The 21,037-nt window shown below is 43.9% G+C and overlaps 1 protein-coding gene across 2 annotated transcripts in view; it reads right to left on the bottom strand.

Moving 5' to 3' along the window:
• Positions 1-21,037, bottom strand: part of DOK4 (docking protein 4) — a 56,649-nt gene that overhangs the window by 6,445 nt on the left and 29,167 nt on the right. The window contains exons 2-7 of one of the 2 annotated variants that reach the window (XM_060681539.2): positions 15,608-15,715; positions 13,984-14,098; positions 13,735-13,854; positions 12,215-12,404; positions 6,462-6,603; positions 2,352-2,475 (exon numbers count right to left, since the gene is read on the bottom strand). In XM_060681539.2, the coding sequence (XP_060537522.1) occupies positions 2,352-2,475; positions 6,462-6,603; positions 12,215-12,404; positions 13,735-13,854; positions 13,984-14,098; positions 15,608-15,715 (799 nt within the window). The remainder of the gene's footprint in view (positions 1-2,351; positions 2,476-6,461; positions 6,604-12,214; positions 12,405-13,734; positions 13,855-13,983; positions 14,099-15,607; positions 15,716-21,037) is intronic. The other variant, XM_034425524.3, reaches the window with a different exon arrangement.

Raw genomic sequence — 21,037 nt, 5'->3', positions numbered from 1 at the left:
GATTTTTGTCAGAGGACGGGACATGTAATCCAAGTAACTTTAAACTTAATTATTGAGAACTGACTGCTGGTCAGCCTCCGCTAGAAGCTGGTTCCAAGCTACTCTTTCCGTGAATTAATGCTTTTTATCGTTACTTTTGAACGTCTCTCCTTAAGTTTGAGGTTATTTATTTATTTATTTTGGGAAATTTATATTGCCACCTCCTCGCACATGGCGACTCAAGGCATCTTATGCCCCCTTGTTCTAATTTAATTTAACTTGAACAATCTAATTCAATAATTTAAATTATACGTAAAACCGATTGTTCTTACTGCTGTGGTGAATTCTTTTATAACTGCCTTATTATGACCACTATTAACTATTATCATACATTGGCAGCCTTGGATTCTTTGCTGTTACATTTGAATATTATAAATATCTAGACAGACGGGACGTTGAACAACTAGCCTCGTGGTGCAACCGGAACAATCTAGAACTGAACACACGCAAAACCGTAGAAATGGTGGTAGACTTTAGGAGAAACTCTTCCATACTTCCACCTCTCACAATACTAGACAACACAGTATCAACAGTAGAGACCTTCAAATTTCTAGGTTCTACCATATTGCAGGTTCTAAAATGGACAGCTAATATCAAAAATGTCATCAAAAAAGCCCAACAAAGAATGTTCTTTCTGCGCCAACTCAGAAAGCTCAAACTGCCCAAGGAGCTGCTGATCCAGTTCTACAAAGGAATTATTGAGTCTGTTATCTGCACCTCCATAACTGTCTGGTTTGGTTCTGCAACCCAACAACAGACACAGACTTCAGAGGAAAATTAGAACTGCAGAAAAAACCATGGCTACCAACCTGCCTTCCATGGAGGATCTGTATACCGCACGAGTCAAAAAGAGGGCTGTGAAAATATCTCCAGACCCCTCGCATCCTGGACATCAACTGTTTCAACTCGTACCCTCAAAATGACGCTATAGAGCACTGCACACCAGAACAACTAGACACAAGGATAGTTTTTCCCTGAACGCCATCACTCTGCTAAATAAATAATTCCCCCAACAGTGAAACTATTTACTAAGTCTGCATTACTATTAATCTTCTCATCGTTCCCATCACCCATCTCCTTTCACTTATGACTGTAACTTTGTTGCTTGTATCCTTACGATTTATATTGATATTGATTGTCTCCTAGTATAATTTGATTGCTTATTTGTACCCTAGGACTATCATTAAGTGTTGTACCTTCTGATTCTTGATGAATGTATCTTTTCTTTTATGTACACTGAGAGCGTATGCACCAAGACAAATTCCTTGTGTGTCCAATCACACTTGGCCAATAAAAAATTCTATTCTATTCTATATAATTCCCCTTGGGAGCTTTAGAGAAGCCATCAGAGAAAACATCACAAATTCTTACAACAGAGGAATCGATAACCAAGATAGAGAACAACTCTGAATGAAGGAGCATTTCAAATAAATGAATTCACTGGACAGGATCCAGACAAAATGGAACTTTGCTTCCTTAGCTCCAGAGACAAAATGGAAAAGATGCTCTCTGGAAATCAATAGAGTTTAAAAGTGCCTAACTCCATTTGGACTGAGCCCCCGTACATTATTATGCGAATGGAACACAGCATGCAGAATGATTGACTTCAGAATATCATCTCAATGTTGCATAGAATTAGAGCTGTCCTGTCAGGTTGTTTATATTTAGTAGTGTACAATCCAGAAAAAGCTTTTTACGTTCAAGAAGGATGCAAGAGCAGTCAAAGAACAGAACACTCCAAGGGACCTTGGAGATCTTCCAGACCAACACCCTATACAAGCAGGAGATCCTATACCATTTCAGACAAATGGCTGTCCAGTCTCTTCTTAAAAACTTCCAATGATGGAGCACCCACAACTTCTGGTGGCATGCCGTTCCACTGGTTAATTGTCCTCACCGATGGAAGTTTCTCCTTAGTTCTAGGTTGCTTTTCTCCTTGTTTAGTTTCCATCCATTATTTCCTGTCTTGCCTTCTGGTGCTTTGGAAAATAGGTTGAGCCCCTCTTCCTTGTGGCAGCCCCTCAAATACCGGAATACTGCTATCATGTCAACCCTAGTCCTTCTTTTCACTAGACTAGACATACCTAATTCCTGCAATGTTCTTCATATGTTGTAGCCTTCAGAACCCTAATCGTGTTTGTTGAGCTCCTCTGCACTCTTTCCGTAGACCCTCAACATCTGTTTTGTATCACAGCGACCAGAATTGGATGCAATATTTGAAGCGTGGCCTCACCAGTGCAGTATAAAGTGGTACTATCAGTTCACATGATCCTGAAACTATCCCCGTGGAATGGAACGAGGTTCGCACTCACCCCCGTAGCTGGAAGACTCGGCGATGTTCTGTGAGCCGGTGATGTGATGCCAGTAAGCACTGCGTGGCAACATGGTGGTAGGTGTGCAGGGATAGGAATAATGCTCTGTCCCCTTGTTCAACAACTGGAAAAGTAGAAAGAGCAGGAGGTGAGCTTCCAAAATCTGTTTTAAGTGTTTTTTTTACTGGTTTTATTATTATTTTTTTATTGGAATATATTTTCTGAGCTGTAAGCTGCCCTGAGTAATTGACTGAGATGGGCAGCCATAGAAATTGAATGAATGAATGAATGAATGAATGAATGAATGAATGAATGAATGAATGAATGAATGAATGAACGAATGAATCTGCAGATGGCAGCACTCAACAGAAGGGCTGTGTACAATGGGGCAGAGAATCTGTGTTAAAATACTTCCAAGTTCTCTTGAAGGAGTCTTATTTATCTCTGTTTGTCTGCCATAAAGGGGCCACTTTATTAATACCAATAGCAATAACACTTGGACTTATATACCGCTTCACAGTGTTTTACAGCCCTTTCTAAGCGGTTGACAGAGTCGGCCTATTTGCCCCCAACAATCTGGGGCCTCATTTTACCAACCTCAGAAGGATGGAAGGCTGAGCCAACCTTCATGATGTTAGACCACTTTCTCAAGCTTCTCAAACTTGGAAACTTTAAACTATGTGGACTTCAACTCCCAGAAATCCCTAGCCAGCCAACATGCTTGGCTGGAGAATTCTGGGAGTTGAAGTCCACCAGCTTAAAGTTGCCACAGTTAAGAAACACTGAGTTTCTTCTGGTCCCTGCTGACTTTGGGATGCTGGCAAGTTGTAGAAAGTTTTTCTTTAGAAAATTGAATTCATTTCATGAAAAAGTGGTCAAAACTGCTACGTTTCCTTCACCCCTCTCCTCCCAACCATATCCAGCAGGCAAAAGGCTTTGCTATCCTGCATGCTCTATAGCAGCGGTTTTCAAATTTGGCACCTTTGAGATGGGAGGACTTCAACTCCCATAAACTCCCCAGCCAGCTAGGAATCCACCCATCATAAAGTTGCCAAGGTTGCCGAATAACTAAGGTCTACAGGAAGCTGCCCAGATGCCATCCCATGTAATCTCATGAAACTTCCCCCTTTCTCATTCACTGCATGGATTTTTCGTTTTCCTCTTCCCCCCCCACCCCCGGGAAAGCTCGGTGGTCTAAAAAAGAAAGCAAGTGTGATACTATCTCACTTTGGATCAACCCCCCACAAGCTGTGAGAGACAAGGGGAGATCTGACCAGGTTGGTGGACAGTAGGTTGATGACAGTGGTGGGTTTCAAATTTTTTTAGTACCAGTTCTGTTGGCATGGCTTGGTAGGCGTGGCTTGGCTTGGCTTAGTGGGCGTGGCAGGGGAAGGATAATGTAAAATCTCCACTCCCTCCCCAATCCAGGGGAAGGATACTGCAAAATCCCCATTTCCTCCTGATCAGCTGGGACTTGGGAGGCAGAGAATAGATGGGGGCGGGGCCAGGCAGAATTTTTACTACCGGTTCTCCAAACTACTCAAAATTTCCGCTACCGGTTCTCCAGAACTGGTCAGAACCTGCTGAAACCCACCTCTGGTTGGTGAGCCATCCAAGTTATAAGAGCGAGAACAGTCTGCATTTACGCAATCCTTGTTTTATGGTCTTCTTGCTTGCTACAATCTGTGTTTTGGAAACTTTTTCAAGTGGGTGTCAGGAATGTTACACTAAATAGTGTAAAAAGATAAAGGGTTCTCTAATGTGGGCTGAGAGTCAAAGAATTGAGTCCTTTCAACTCTGGTGCTGGAGAAGACTCCTGCGAGTCCCTTGGACTGCAAGGAGATCAAGCCGGTCAGTCCTAGAGGAGATCAACCCTGACTGCTCTTTAGAAGGCCAGATCCTGAAGATGAAACTCAAATACTTTGGCCACCTGATGCGAAGGAAGGACTCACTGGAGAAGAGCCTAATGCTGGGAACGATGGAGGGCACAAGAAGAAGGAAACGGCAGAGAACGAGGTGGCTGGATGGAGTCACTGAAGCAGTAGGCATGAGCTTAAATGGACTCTGGGGGATGGTGGAGGACAGGAAGGCCTGGAGGAACATTGTCCATGGGGTCGCGATGGGTCAGACACGACTTCACAACTAACAACAACAACGTGGACAATCCTGATAAAAGACAGGATTTCAGATAATGGAAGCGTTTTGTTTTTATAGTGCCTTAATCTATAACTCAAGGGCCGTGTACAGATCCAAAATAATTCCGTTTTTATTTTTTTGCTCTGGGTTACCTCCCCCTTTAACTCCCTGTAACATACAAGGCCAAACATGTCCTTTGGCCAATCTTGTGACACCATAACCATGATCTCACTCCTTGGAGTCCACCAACGGGGCCTAAAACCACTTGACAAAAAACCCTCTAAACAAAGTCAATCTAATGACCAACTGATGGCTGATATTAGACACAACAGGTAGTTATATCAATTAATTACGTTAAATCAAGTTTCTCAACCTTGGCCGAAGAGGTTGTAGAAAAAATGCTTTTAAAAGTTAAAAAAAAGCCGCTGATGATCGTGTGACTCAGCTGGGCATGGGGGGAGAGGGAGCAGGGATTTTTGCTACCGGTTCTTCGAACCATCCGCCGCCATTGCTACCGGATCAGGCGATTCGGTCTGAACCGGGAGCATTTTACCCCTGGCTGGCTGGCTGGGGAGTTCTGGAAGTTGAAGCCCACCAGTTTAAAATTTCTAAGGTTACGAAACATGGAATTAAACCAGGGGTCAGCAACCTGCAGCTCTGGAGCCGCATGTGGCTCTTTCACCCCTCTGATGCGGCTCCCTGTCACTCAAAATATGCATCACAACTGCCAATGTGTGACACCCGCCAGCACGTGATTTATTGAGCTTTTCAACCCCGGGTAGGCCAACCATGGATAAATCCAAGAAAAGAAAAGTTTCAGAAGAAAACAGAACGTTTAATTCAATTACATATGCTAGTTTTGTGGCCGCTCAAGAAATAATCAGGCATGGGAAGGGTTTTGTGGCTCCCGGTGTTTTCTTTTCTGTAGGAAATGGGTCCAAATGGCTTTTTGAGTGTCTAAGATTGTAGACCCCTGAGTTAGACAAATGACACTCAGCATCTCTCTGATGCTTTAAAGGGGTTGAAATATGTTTGAATTAGTAGTAGCTCAGATTGGTAGTTGGGTTGTTGGTTTGAGCTGGGCAATTTGGTTGCAAACGTTTCGTCACCATTCGAAGAGACATCGTCAGTGTACTTTGAATTGTGTTCGTCTGTCAGAATGCTGGCCTTTTAATACCTTTTTGTGTGAGGTCTCAAGAATCAACTTCCTTCCAGCTCAGATTCCCCCCTCCCTTTTCCACTTCTATTGTGAGCTGGATTTATACAGCTTGGTTTTGCAAGAGATGTCCAGACGGTGACTTCCCATTTCTAAAGAACAACCTTCTACTACCACTTGCCGGCTTCCCAAAACCAGCAGGGACCAGAAGAAACTCAAGTGTTTCTTAAGCTGGTGGATTTCAACTCCCAGAATTGTTGGCTGGGGAATTCTGGGAGTTGAATCCCAGATAGTTTAAAGCTGCTAAGGAGCTGAAGTCCACATAGTTTAAAGTTCCCAAGTTTGAAAAACTCGAGAAACTGGTTTAACATCATTAATTGATTCCAAGACATTTGGAACAGGGCAGTGGTGAAATCCAATTTTTTTTACTACTGGTTCTGTGGGCGTGGCCTGGTGGGCGTGGCAGGGGAAGGATATTGCAAAATCTCCATTCCCTCCCACTCCTGGGAGAAGGATATTGCAAAATCTCCATTCCCACCCCACTCTGGGGCCAGCCAGAAGTGGTATTTGCCGGTTCTCCGAACTACTCAAAATTTCCGCTACCAGTTCGCCAGAACCTGCTGGATTTCACCCCTGGAACAGGAGTCTCCAACCTTGGCCACTTTAAGCCTGGCGGATTTCAACTCCCAGAATTGGCTGGGGAATTCTGGGAGTTGAAGTCTGCCAGGCTTAAAGTGGCCAAGGTTGGAGACCCCTGGTTTGGAAGATGCCTAGAAAAATGTCTGCCTTCCTCTCCACCGGCAGGAATGGACACTCACTCTGACGTTCTTCTCCATCTCCATCAGGACTCGCTTGTGCTGCTCGGCAATGGCTAAGGTGGCGCTGTGCACTCTCTGATAGATCTCCTCGCCCTCCTGGGTCTGGAAAGTGTAGAGCCCTTCCCCTGCATCACACATCCTGCTAAGCAACAAGAAATATCCAGAGATCAAGACAGAGATTGCAGCAAAAGGGGCCTGTTTCCCTCCCCCACAACTCTTGGATACAGGGGCTTGTGTGCAGCTCATTTGTGCTTCGCTTTTTGTCAGGCCGAAAGCTGACCATGACACCTGGTGAATCTTCCAAGCCACATTCTTGATGTCTGCAGAGATTCTCGGTCATCCAGCTCATAGTTGTCCCAAAGGTGTTTTGCATCCTTTTAGAGCAGTGTTTCTCAACCTTGGAAGCTTGAAGATGGGTGGACTTCAACTCCCAGAATCCCCCAGCCAGCAGCGCTGGCTGGGGGATTCTGGGAGTTGAAGTCCACCCATCTTCAAGCTTCCAAGGTTGAGAAACACTGTTTTAGAGGGTCGTTGAAGCACTTGGAGGCTTGTCTGCATCCTCAGGGTCACCTGAGTGGTGCTCCTGGTTCCTGTAATCTGCAGGTTTTTTTTCTCTGGAAATCCCTTTCTACTCCCACCCCATTCCAAGGGCATTCATCCCAAATTGCAAAGCTAAAAGTCTGCAGAGATTCTCGGTCATCTAGGTCATGGTTGTCCCAAAGGTACTTTTTCAGGAGGCAACTGGACTTTCTGCTTTTTTCTTTTCTTCAAAGGGAAAACACAAGAAAGTTCAGTGGCCTCCTGGGGAAAAAAAAACACCTCTAGGACATGTTCTTGATGGTTTCACACCTATAGACAAAATCTTGCCTCTACTATTCGCACCTACAATATACAGGTAGTCCTTGTTTAGTGACCATAATCAGGATCCGCAACTTGGTCATGGAGTGTAAGCGGTCGCTAAGTAAAACTGCTCCCCCTCTCATAACACCTCCCCTGATACAATACCTAGGAAACACCAATTTTTTTTTATGTACAATTGCTGGTATCAGATCAGTTTTTCTTTCTTTCTTTCTTTCTTTCTTTCTTTCTTTCTTTCTTTCTTTCTTTCTTTCTTTCTTTCTTTCTTTCTTTCTTTCTTTCTTTCTTCCTTCCTTCCTTCCTTCCTTCCTTCCTTCCTTCCTTCCTTCCTTCATTTATTGGTTCAATTTATATGCCACCCTTCTCCGGAGACTCAGGACGGCTTACAATGCATTAAGCAATAGCCGTCATACTTTTGTATATACCTGCTTAGTAGGGCTTTCGGCCCCCCCTAAGCGGTGTTCTTTTTTTTTTATATACAAAGTCAGCTTATTGCCCCCACAATCCAGGTCCTCATTTTACCTACCTCGAAAGGATGGAAGGATGATTCAACCTTGAGCCTGGGGAGATTTGAACTTGCAGTAATTGCAGGCAGCTGGCAGCTAAGTGCTACTTAACAGCACTTTAGTCCGCTGCACCACCAAGGCTTAGTCGCTGAAGGTAGCCAAATTTTGCTATACTTTCTGCAAAACTATGCAGACTTTGGCTGCCCACTGACAATCCACCATCAATTGTTGAATATTATCTCGTCTTTTTTATTACTTTATTTTATTTAGTTAGTTTGATTTGATTTGATTTGATTTGATTTACCAGTAGGGTCCTGTCCAAGTCCACCATGTATTCATTGCCTGCTCCAGTTGGTATGAGTGTTACTTCTCTCTGCAAGCCTTGAACTTCAACTGGAAAACCAGCATTCACAATCATTTGGGGTGTGATCTAATTCAGGGATCTCCAACCTTGGCAACTTTAAGCCTGGCGGACTTCAACTCCCAGAATTCCCCAGTCATCTTAGGCGCCAGAGTTGGGGATGCAAGCCACAGTAGAAGGAAGGAGGAAGGAGGAGGAAGGAACTGCCGAAGAGACAATTCAGAAGAATTTGGGTAGGTGGCTGGGGAATTCTGGGAGTTGAAGTCCATAAAGTTGCCAAAATTTGACATGTTTGCTATCTACAGCAGGGGTCTCCAACCTTAGCAACTTTAAGCCTGGAGGACTTCAACTCCCAGAATTCCCCAGCCAGCTTTGCTGGCTGGGGAATTCTGGGAGTTGAAGTCCTCCAGGCGTAAAGTTGCCAAGGTTGGAGACCCCTGATCTAGTTGCAGAGGGGCCAGGAGACCAGGACACCTTAGTAGACTAAGCCCACCTGCCCCTCACATCCCTGTCCCCCAATCCTGCCATGCAGTTTTAGATCTACTTAGAACTGATCCGCACGATTGTGCCAATGCTTTATTAATCATCAACAGAACTAAAAGCAGATTACAAGTAAAATTACAGTAGTGGCCAAAATTGTGGAAACCTTTTGGGAAAAGTGTATTTTCTAAAACTAGCTAACATCACCACTTTTTTTTTTTTTTTTGGAGTAGTACCATAAAATTATATATCAATGGAAGGATAATTTAATCAAGAATGTAATGCCATAACTTTTATGAAGGATTTGCCATTAGAATAGCAGTTAAAGTATAAAGAAGAAAAGTGAAACCCGTACAAAAAAGGAGATATGCAAAAATTGTCACCGTAGATAAAACACGATATACAAAAATTATCACCCTGTCAGTTAATCCTTAGTTGGGTAACCTTTAGCATGAATGACGGCCTTACAACATCTTCCCATGGAGTGAACCAAGTCTTTGAGTTCTGCAGTTGTTATAATGTGAAACCAAGATTAAATCATTGCTTCTATTAACTGGGTTTTATTGCTGGGTCGCTTCTGACTCACAAGTTTCATTAGTCGGCTCCATAGATTTTCAATTGGGTGAAGGTCTGGGCTATTCCCAGGCCATTCCAGCAATGGAATATAATTATCTTGAAAGTCCAAAAAAAAAAAAAGGTGGTTTTTTTTGTGTTATTAGTTAGTTAGTTAGTTAGTTAGTTAGTTAGTTTATTATATTTGTATACCGCCCTTCTCCCAAGGGACTCAGGGCGGTGAACAGCCATGGTAAAAACAATGTACAACAAAAATTAAAAGCTTATTAAAATAATTCAATCATTCGGTCAAATTTAAAACATCCAACTAAGATCATTTTAAAACCCCTATCAAAACCCAATTTAAAAAAACCTTTATCCTGTCAGTCCAGTTTACTGGAATAATAGGGTCTTCAGAGCGCGACGGAAGGTACGGAGGTCGGGGATCCTTCGTATGTCCGGGGGCAGTTCATTCCATAGGGCTGGGGCCCCCACAGAGAAGGCTCTCCCGCTGGGGGGTTGCCAGCCTACACTGTTTGGCTGACGGCACCCTGAGGAGTCCCTCTCTGTGGGAGCGTATTGGTCGGTGGGAGGCAATCGGTGGCAGAATGCAGTCCTGTAGATTATCCATCAAACCTCAAAAATACACTTTTCCCAAAAGGTTTCCACAATTTTGTCCACTACTGTAGAAGAACTTTTTCAAACCGTGATGTGAGACAGAAATGATTAGCAATAACAGTGGTAGAGAATGAAATAAGAGTTAATATGCGTGGTCTAACTGAGAAGGTGGGAACTGATTCTTCATTGCACGGGGTTAAGCTTTTCAACAGATCCCAGATTTGTCCTTTCAAGATCTGAAACCCTCCCAGAAGAGCAGAGAAATGGAGCCTGCCTTTTCTTGGGGGGTTTTGCCTCTGGCAGGGAGTGGAGAGGGGAGAGAGAAATTATTCCTTTGCTTTCTCTGCCAGCAAAATAGCTTTATCGTTAGAACAGAGTCCCACTGCCTCAGAGAAGGGTGTGGTGATGATGCTGGGAAAAACCCTCTAATCATGGTATAAAAAGGCAGGCTAAGTGAGTCAGGGAAGGTCTGGAATTAAAGGGAAAGATCCTATTTCTTGCCTTTGTAGATGGTAATTAGCTGGAGGACTCACTTGTAGGTGCAGACAGGAGAAGTCTAAACTGGTGTTTCTCAACCTTGCCAATTTTAAATTGTGTGGACCTCAACTCCTAGATTTCAAGTCCCAGAATCCCGGGAGTTGAAATCCACACACCTTAAAGTTGCCGAGGTTGAGAATTACTGATCGAAAGCAACTTGCAAAAAAAAATCAAATTAAATTAACGAGGTTGGCCTATAAAAGGAGAAAGCTGAAAGGTTCTGGAAACGGGCTTCACATGGAAGAGTGAAAGCTGAAAGCCTTAAAATACAGCAAGTTGCTGAATATGCAAAAAAGAGTGAGTCTTATATCAGCCATCACTCATTAGGAGGGGTGTTGAAGATGCAAGTAGGAGTGAGTCTTACATCAGCCTTCACTCATTGGTTCATTTTCCCCAGTGGGAAAATGAAGAAGCATCAGTGGCTGACAGGCTGGACAGCTCCTGGTAAAAGGAGCTGCAACCTCGGGCAGCTCTCAGTTCGTAGTTATTTTTGTTGTTGTTCCTGTTGCCCGAAATAAATGGTTGTTTTACTTCACTATGATCGTCCTGCCTCTCTGTTCGTGTCCAGACTTAACACAAGTATTACAAAATTTTGTTTAGTGACCGTTCGTTACAACGGCACTGAAAAAAAAGTGACTTGCAGCCAGTTTTTCACACTGACGACCGCTGTAGTATCCCCATGGTCACGTGATCAAAATTTAGACACTGGGTGATGGACTCATGTTTATGACGGTTGCAAAGGGGACACGATCCCCTTTTGAGATCTTCTGACAAACAAACATCCATGAGGAAGCCAGATTCACTTAACAATGGTTTGACTAATTTTTCAATTGCAGTGAGTCACTTGACAATTGCAGCAAGAAAGGTCGTAAAATGGGGCAAAACTCATTTAACAAATGTTTCAGTTAGCAACAGAAATGTTGGGCTCAAATATAAGCCGGGGATTGCCTGTACATCACAGCAAACAGTTCTCTATTTTGTGTAGCAAGAAGCAACAGAAAGTTTTCATGTTTAACTTTCTGCTTAAGTGCAGGTTGCCCGTAACCACAACCAACCTGTCCTGGCCATGGTTTCTGCTGTATCCAGGGTTACATCCTGCCCCCAGTCCATGAATATCGGTAGGGAGCAAGGGAGAATGCAGAGGGCAAAGAATAAAATGTGCTTTACAACACACTGTGAAGAATTTGGCCTAGTGGTTAAGGCACCAGGTTAGAAGGCAAGAGACTGTGAGCTGAAATCCACCTCAGCCATAGAAGGCAGCTTGGTGACTTTGGGCCAATCACCAGGAGACAGTGAATTCTAGTCCTGCCTTAGGAATGAAAGCTGGCTGGGTGACTTTGGGCTAATCACTGGGAGACAGTGAATTCTAGTCTAGTCCCGGCTTAGCCATGAAAGCTGCCTAGGTGACTTGGGGCTAATCACCAGGAGATAGTGAGTTCTAGCCCCATTTTAGGAATGAAAGCTGTCTGGGTGACTTTGGGCCAATCACCAGGAGGCTGTGAGTTCTAGTCTAGTCCTGCCTTAGCCATGAAAGCTAGCTGGATGACTTTGGGCTAATCACCAGGCGACAGTGAATTCTAGTCCCGCCCTAGGCATGGAATTTCCCACAGCTCCTTTATAGTCTTGTAAAACAGACTTGAGCCACAAGAAGGATTGCTTCAAAATCATCTACAGATCTTCTGTGTAGGACTTGGAAAGCCATACTTTCATACACCCTGCAAGTACTTTACTTCACCCTGCATGCCAACGCCTTCAAGATGACCTGCCTTCTGGGCCAAAGGAAGATCTGCTGCATAGGTGCCAACCCTGCCCGCCCCAAGAGGATCCAGCTGCAGACATACCGGCCAGCTTCAAAGGTGAACCGTGTGGCGTCTCGTCCGTAGCGGCGCAGGGAACACAAAGGCCAGGAAACGAGCTTGATCCGGGGATTGTGCATATCCCAGAGGTAAATGTTTTCATGGGTGATCTGCAACTTGCATTCGCCATAGATGTCCAGGTTGGGACAGGGCAGGAGGAAGACGTTGAACCGGTCTGCAGAAGGAGATGCAAAAATGGCTCAAGACCTCCAAGGCTCCTTAATCTGTCTTCCACCAAACAGTTGATTTAGGCAACAGTGAAATCCTCCCTCCTTTCATTTCCCGGACTCCAAGTGGGGGATGGGATGGGATAGGATAGGATAGGATAATAGAATATAAATACAGAGTTGGAATAAATACAGAATTTCTCCTTAGTTCTAAGTTGCTTCTCTCCTTGATTAGTTTCCACCCGTTGCTTCTTGTCCTGCCCTCAGGTGCTTCGGAGAGTAGCTTGACTCCCTCTTCTTTGTGGCAGCCTCTCAAATACTGGAAGACTGCTATCATGTTACCCTTAGTCCTTCTTTTCATTAAACTAGACAAACCCAATTCCAGCAACCGTTCTTTATATGTTTGAGCCTAACCCTAACATATAATTGTCAAGTATGAATAATCAGATATTTCAAAAAAAATCTAACCTTAACCCTAAATCTGATATTTATCTAATCAAATCAGATTTAATCCTCAAATCCCAAAATCAAAAGGTTTTTTTTTTTTTATTTGATTTATATGCCGCCCTTCTCCGGAGACTCAGGGCGGCTTACAATGCGTTAAGCAATAGCCTTCATCCTTTTGTATATTTATACAAAGTCAGCTTATTGCCCCCACAAACTGGGTCCTCAATTTACCTACCTTAGAAAGGATGGAAGGCTGAGTCAACCTTGAGCCTGGCGAGATTCGATCTTACTTTAATTGCAGACAGCTGGTGTTAAATTACAGAGCTCTGTCTGTTGAGCTATCCAGACTCTGGATAGCTCAACAGACTCAAAAGTTGCTCAAAAGTTGATTTTTCTCCTTATCGTATAAGAAATCTAACAGTGGTCTCCAAGTCGCAAGCAATTTATTCGTTCTTGTCTTGGATCAGAGCAGCCAGTTTTGCCATCTCAGCCAGCTCCATCATTTCCAAAGCCCACCCTTCCACCCCCCTTCCTCTTTCCAAGACAGGAGACATGAATCTTTTAGGATGATAACCACCTTCAGTCTTCCTGGAGCATACCATGAATAGGTAAAAAGTAGGTAGGTAGGAGGGAGGGGAGGGGAGGGGAGGGAGGACTGACACCTGAGAACTGACTTTTAGGTGGGTAAAAGCAAACTTCACATTTTGTTTTACCTTAACCCAAATAATATGAAATGCAATGAACAGGATGGCTCCACTCCTTATATAATCTTCCTCTTCAAGACAGCACGTTGAAAATTACAGTTTGGGGATCAAAGGCCTGAAGGCTGCATTAAAAGCAAAAATTGCACTCCCAGGTTTGGACTGACCAAGGGAAGGGCACCTGCCTTACCTGTTTGCTCACACTGAACTCCGGGCGCCAGCAGATCTGGCTCACCGAGGCTGATGTCGTTGAGCCGGGCCCCCAGGCATTCGACGGACAGCGTTTTGTACCATTCCTCGGCTTCCAGTTCTGCAGAGACAAACAAACAGCATTCAGGCTCATGGTTATTCAACGCGACCCCACCCGATGCCGTCCAGCTTTGTCAGCCATCGCTCCAAAGCAACTAGAAATTCCACCGTTCCAAAAGCAGCTTCCCACCTGATTCACAGGTGAACGTCCGAGCTGAGTCGTCCATAAATATGATTGCCACAGCTTGGCGTTTGGTCTCCTTGGGCAGCCTCGTGATACATTTCACGTTGCTAATCTCTGTGACCTGGAAGAGAAGCCAGATTCTGTATGAAAGCTCCTTTTTTTTGAGGTACCTCCTAGCAACTTCTAACGCTGCCTGCCCTAACTTGGTGCTCCCCAAACTGTTAGGACGGGGTCTGGAGAAGAAGGTTGCCATTACGATTTCAGTTCCAGCACAAAGGATAAACACTTTAGTTCTGCTTAGCTCCTCGGACCATTATCCAAGGACATCCAAAAGGCATGGATGGAAGGGATGATTATATGCTGAACAAAATTATCCCAGCTTTTCTGGGATAAGCCACTGGAACTAGAAGCCTTTATTTTCAGCTATTCCAGCTTTAGAATTTGAGTGAGTTTGAAAACAATTATTTCAAAGTTACCAGCCACGGCTCAGCTTGGAGTGAATATCTAGTTGAACATGGATGATTTTCAAAAGCTAGGCAATGGATGGATCCACTTAGCACTTGGACAAGAGATCAGGCTGGGTTCCAGAAGGCAGTGCCAAACCCCTTCCTGGTATTGTGCTCTCAAAACCACCAGCAACAACTTTACCTTACCACTTAAAAAGGTAAAGGTTCCCCTCGCACATATGTGCTGGTCATTCTCGACTCTAGGGGGCAGTGCTCATCTCTGTTTCAAAGCCAAAGAGCCAGCACTGTCCGAAGACCTCTCCGTGGTCATGTGGCCAGCATGACTCAACACCAAAGGTGCACGGAACGCTGTTACCTTCCCACCAAAGGTGGTCCCTATTTTTCTACTTGCATTTTTTACCTGCTTTCGAACTGCTAAGTTGGCAGAAGTTGAGACAAGAAGCGGGAGCTCACCCCATTACACGGCACTAGGGATTCGAACCCTAGAGGGATTCGATCGGCAAGCTCAGCTTCTTAGCCCCTGGATCTCCTTAAGTCTAAGTGAACTGGTGTCATTTTGGCCAGAAGGACCTTCGGCTAGTCTGGAGACAAACCTTCAAGCTCATGGGGCAAAGGCTAGAGACTTGGCTCCGTTTTCTAGGAGGCTGAGGGCACCCAGAAGGGAGTTGGGATGCAGAGAGTTTGGGTCAAAGGCAGGCGGCCAAGGCAATGGGACAAGAGCTTTGGAAGCCACCGAAAGAAGCCAGAAGACGCTAGCAGTGAGAAGAGATATTATGAAAGGACCAATCCCTGTAACACATAAACAAGGTTATTTTTGCCACAATGCTTCCCTTGGGCAAGTATGTTTTTCCAGCCGGCACCGTCACAAGAATCACAATGGTGCCCCAGGGAAGCATTTAATGGTGATGAAAATGTCACCGAACGAGGCAATGATGCTGAATTGGAGCAGGCAAATTGCAAATTGGCTCTGAGGAGGAGTCTGCCTGCTTCTACCTGTCTCAGAAAGGGGCAGGGGCACTGCCTGATACCCTCCCCTCAATGGTCCCCAACCTGGAGCCTTCCAGATGTGTTTGGATGATACTGATGGTGAGGTACAGTTCTAAGACATCCAGAAGGAAGTTGGCAATGGCTCTTCTAGATCAAGCCAGTTGGGGAGAGCTCACCTTTGGGCTTCCTCGTAAACACACCGACTTCTCATCTGGGTATTTCTCCAACCTCTGGGGACCTTTGCTGGAAGATTTCCGAAACACCAGCCAGCAACGCCGGTAAATCTGAGTCAAAGAGAGAAAGGGGAGGGAGGAGGAGGAGGTGCTTATATGAATAAGGTAAAACTCAAGGAAGCAATCCCTCTCCCGCCATCTTGAAGAGTTGGACATACCCCTGCGGATGTTCATGAAATGCACCTTCAGAAATATATTTGCATTACCCACAGCCACAGAGATTCTGAAGTATTCCAACATCTTCATGTGCCCTAAATATTAACTGTGCTTTTATGCGCATGATTGCAAAGCTCCTGAGTTGTGAATCTAAAGTCATTAATTTCACTGAATTAATTTTTTGCACTCTTTTCATTTCCAAATTCACTTTCCCAGAGTCTGAGGACCTGTTGGCTGGAGAATTCTGGGAAGTGAAGTCCACTCATCTTAAAGTTGCCATGGTTGAGAAAGACTTTCTAGCAATCTAGTCACTCCAGGAATATTGGATTACAATGCCCATCATCTGATACCGTAGCTCGGAGGAAGGAAGGTATTTCTAAATGCTAACCATTCACTGAACTGCCCTTGGCCACAATGAATATCCAGTCTCCTGCCCTCTAGTGCCTAGCCCATTATCTCATTTCATACTATATCAGAATAAATAGCATTGGGATCTCTAAGACAGGCCAAGTCTTCAAAAGCACAAAGGAACCTAAATGAGCCATGGTGGCGCAGTGGTTAGAGTGCAGTACTGCAGGCTACTTCTTCTGACTGCTGGCTGCCAGCAATTTGGCAGTTCAAATCTCACCAGGCTCAAGGTTGACTCAACCTTCCGTCCTTTCTAAGGTAGGTAAAATAAGGACTCAGATTGTTGGGGGCAAGAGGCTGACTCTGTAAACCAGTTAGAAAGGGCTGTAAAGCACTGTAAAGCGTATATAAGTCTAAGTGCTATTGCTATTGCTAAAGGATGGCACAGACAAGGCCAGATATGCACATCATGGCATCAACATCCAACCGATGTGGCTTACATACTTGCATCAAATGTCATTATCCAACTGATGCAAATTGCCCATTGCAATAAGCTCATGATGAGTTTATCCTTAGAGATCCCAATGCTATTTATTCCAATATAACATGAAATGAGATAGTAGACTAGTCATTAGAGGGCAAGAGACTGGCTATCTGTGGAGGTCAATGGCTCCATGGTTAACATTTAGAAATGCATTCCTCCAAGCTAGGGTATCAGATGATAGGACACTTAAGGTTGTGTCAGGCATAAAAGACCAGGTCCACGCTATAAGGCCCAATGAAGCTGATTTCTTGCTAAAAGTCTATGCACAGGAATCTTCTCAACTAATGATTAGCATCTGCTTGGAGTTAGATAAGGGTCAACGGTACTCAAGGAAGTTTGGACATACTACGCTTCAGTGGTGGGTTGCCCCGGGTTCGCACCGGTTCTATAAAACCGGTAGTAAAACTGGCGGGAGGCTCCGCCCACTGACCCTGACGTCATCAGAAGCGATCAGCACATGCGCAGAAGCAAGGCTCGTGCGCGAGCAAAGTGAGCGTGCACACGCGATCCCATTGCAAACCGGTAGTAAAGGTAAGTAGAACCCACCCCTGCTACGCTTGTGGCTACCTAGGGATTCTAGGCTGGTCCCTCTTTTCACACTGACCCTGGATTCTGCCACTCCTTCTCCTACAGGTTGATACACAGGATTATATGCAGGTGAAAGGTGTGAGGTGTGTAGCTCAGAAGTGCTACATCTCAGCAAGATGTAAAAAAATGTAGACAGACATTTTCTACAGAGACTTAGCTGCACCAGGAAATGGCTCCTGCCATTCCGCTATCCATCTTTTCTCCCCACATTTGACTGACACTTAACTGAATGATATGGTGGACTAGGCTCATTTCACTTCTCATGATAACAGAATACAAATGATCTTACAAGATAAAACAAATCAGCCAAAAAGCAACCTTTATGGAAAAGTGGCAGATAGAAAAACAGCAAAATGATGCCTGTCTAAAGAATGCACAGAACTACCTTTCTATGGTGATCCCTTTTTATTGTTTTCAATAAATTCATCATCTGATCAAAGAACTTTGATTAAGGATATGATAGTAATAGCAATAGTAATAATAATAGCTATTAATATAATGTATAATATAATAAAATATTATTTTTTATTTTTTTAAAAAAAAAAATTTCATTTTATTAAATTTGTATACCGCTCTACTCCCGAAGGACTCAGGGCGGTGAACAGGCACAAAATAAAACACATAAATACAAAAGTTAAAAAACATAATTAAAACCCAATTAAATAATTTTGCCCGAGATAATTAAAATTCCCAATAATTTAAAACAAATTAAAATTTCAATTTAAAAATTTAAAAGAAGGGGAGAAAATTAGGCCAGGCCGGCCTGCTGGAATAGGATATAATATAATATAATGCTGGAATAGAATAGAATAGAATAGAATAGAATAGAATAGAATAGAATAGAATAGAATAGAATAGAATAGAATAGAATAGAATAGAAAGATATTGAATGATATTGAATGGAATGGAATGGAATGGAATGGAATGGAATGGAATGGAATAGAATAGAATAGAATAGAATAGAAATTATGCTATAACAACAATAATATATATGTTTAATTATAGTAATAACTACTAAGCTATAATAATAACTATTAAGCTATTTTAACAACTCTTAGGTCCTTGGTTAGGATTTGAACTGTTACCCTGTTTCTCTGAAAATAAGGCCTCCCCTGATAATAAGCCCAATCAGGCATTTGAGCGCATGCACTAAAATAAGCCTCCCCCCAAAAATAATCTCTCCCCAAAAATATTTAAACGCAGACCTGGAAATCAGATAAGACGGCAAGAGGAGCCCCATCTTGCTCCATGCACCCCAAAATAATAAGACCTCCCAGAAAATAAGGCCACGCGCTTATTTTGGGGTTAAAAAAAAATAAGAGACAGGGTCTTATTTTCAGGGAAACACGGTAAGTTTTTACCAGTCACAGACTGTGAATCAAATTGAAGATTAAATCTTAAATAATAATGATAAAAATGGAGAGAAACAGCTAGAAAAAATAACCAAATATTGTGGCTTGCAAATTGAAGTTGAGCGATTGTGGAGGAAGAAATCAATGGTTTTACCAATAGTAATAGGAGCCCTTGGAGCCATACCCAAAGGGTTGCCAAAATACATGGAAATTTTGAGCTTATGAGACCTGAATATTCTGAGGTTGCAAAAAAAACCCCGCTCTGCTCAGAATTGCCTATATACTTAGACGTTACTTTAACAGCTCTTAGGTCTTTGGTTAAGACTTGAATTGATAAGTTTTTACCAGTCTCAGACTGTGAATCGAACTGAAAATTAACCCAATAACAACAGCAACAACAATAACAATAACAACAACCACAAATTCCAAATTGCACACTATAGGCCAGTGATGGCTAACCTTTTTGCTGTCACGTGCCAAAAGCGGGGGGAACATGGGGGTCATGCGTGTGTGTGCCCACATCCATAATTCAATGCGCCCCGATCCGCCCCCACATGCATGCGCATGCGACCCCCCATGCTCCCCCTGCTTTTGGCATGCGATGGCACAGTGGGCCCGTTTTTCACCCTCCCCAGGCTCCAGGGGCTTTCTAGGAGCCTGGGGAGGATGAAAACGGCCTTCCCCAACACCCAGGGGCCCTCTGGAGGCCAGAAACAGCCCGTTTCCCAACTTCCGGTGGGCCCGGAAGGCCCGAAAATCAGTTGACCAGCCCACGCATGTGTGCTGAAGCTGAGCTAGGGCAATGCTCGCGTGCCCACAGATATGGCTCCACGTGCCACCTGTGGCACATGTGCCATAGGTTTGCCATCACGGCTATAGGCAGAATCGCCAGTGAACAGGTCAACCGCTGACGAAGAAGAAACAGTGGAGTTCTGGGCCCAGCCACGGAACAGCCGAAAGAAATACAACAAGACTGAAGCTTGGATAAAGGTGATGGATGAGAATAAAAAATAAGCTTGAGAGGCAAGAACTTGTAGTAACAGCAGGAATGGTGGAGAAAAGGGGCAAGGAAGATCAGGATCAGTAAATGAACTCCACAGTTTTTGGCTGAAACATCTGACTGGTCTACACCTACTCATTGCCAATTAGTTTAACAACATGCTACATGGGGGTGAAATTGAAGCTCGATTAACATCTGGCAAAACATTCCTGATAATGAAATGAACCTCGCTGGAGGTTTTCAAGAAAGGATTGGACATCCATTTGTCTGGGATGGAATAAGGACTCTGTCACGGTTACAAGTTCCAAGTTTCTTTCAATGAAAGAAAACTCCGAGACTTGAGTTTCCTCAAAGTTACATTTTATTAGAGATGTCCTATTGGCAGATCTGGGAAAACCCGAATCTGAAAGCTTCCAGGTTTTCCCCACCCAAAGGAAAGTTCAAGTCCCTGCCCAACACCCACATGTCCATCATAAATTTTGTAATTTATGTGTTTTATCTGGTTGTTCACCGCCCTGAGTCCTGTGGGAGTAGGGCAGTATATAAATCTAATATAAACAAATAAACAAACATGGTCCAATCCAAGCACCATCCCAACTGGAAATGCCTCCCAGTTCAAGCAGTCCAGCTGCAGGGCAAGACGTCCTTGACTGTCTGAGAAAGGAATGTTATTATGACTACATATCACCCATGCTCCATGCAATCCCCCCTCCCAGTTTCCCACAGTAGTAAATGTGGCAGGCCAGAAGGCCTAATGTAAAAGATGGCTTCCAGACCTGACAGACTCCTTCCTTGGGCAGAGGATTAGACTAGAAGACCTCCAAGATCCCTTTCGGCCCTATAGTTCTATGAAAAGGGGCAGTGCTAGGAAACTGCAGGTCAATTACCTGCTTACTCAACCACTTTCAAATTGCTAGCTGATGCCATGGAACAGCATCTAATTGAAAACAAGCTCTTTCCACCTGAGCAGGAAGGAAACCTCACCAACAGCAGAGGAACAAAAGATCAGCTCCTCTTTGACCAGATGATTTTGGAAAACTTCAAGAGAAGGAAGGAAGACCAACTTGAACATAGCTTGGATTGATTACAAGGAGGCGTTCCATTCCTGCCACGTGATTGGATAATCAAGTGCCTAGAAATAACAGTAGAAGCATCAGAAACTTTTGGGCAAAGATTAATGGTGCAAAAGAAGACGTGGTTACTCAACAATGGTGATAGACTGAGAGAAGTTAATATCGAGAGAGGAATCTTTCAAGAAGATTCGCTCTACTGCCACTGTTCGTCATTGCACTGAATTCTCTGTCAACAATGCTGAACGAGTCAGGCCACCCCTATCAAATACAAAACTATCCCCTCCTTCACATGGATGATCTGAAGCTGTATGA

Source organism: Pantherophis guttatus, chromosome 11 (assembly GCF_059756535.1).
Source record: "Pantherophis guttatus breed Tessera chromosome 11, ASM5975653v1, whole genome shotgun sequence".
Classification (NCBI taxonomy): Eukaryota; Metazoa; Chordata; class Lepidosauria; order Squamata; family Colubridae; genus Pantherophis; species Pantherophis guttatus.
Note: the sequence above shows the minus strand (reverse complement) of the source record. Positions and strands in the feature narration are given on the sequence as shown.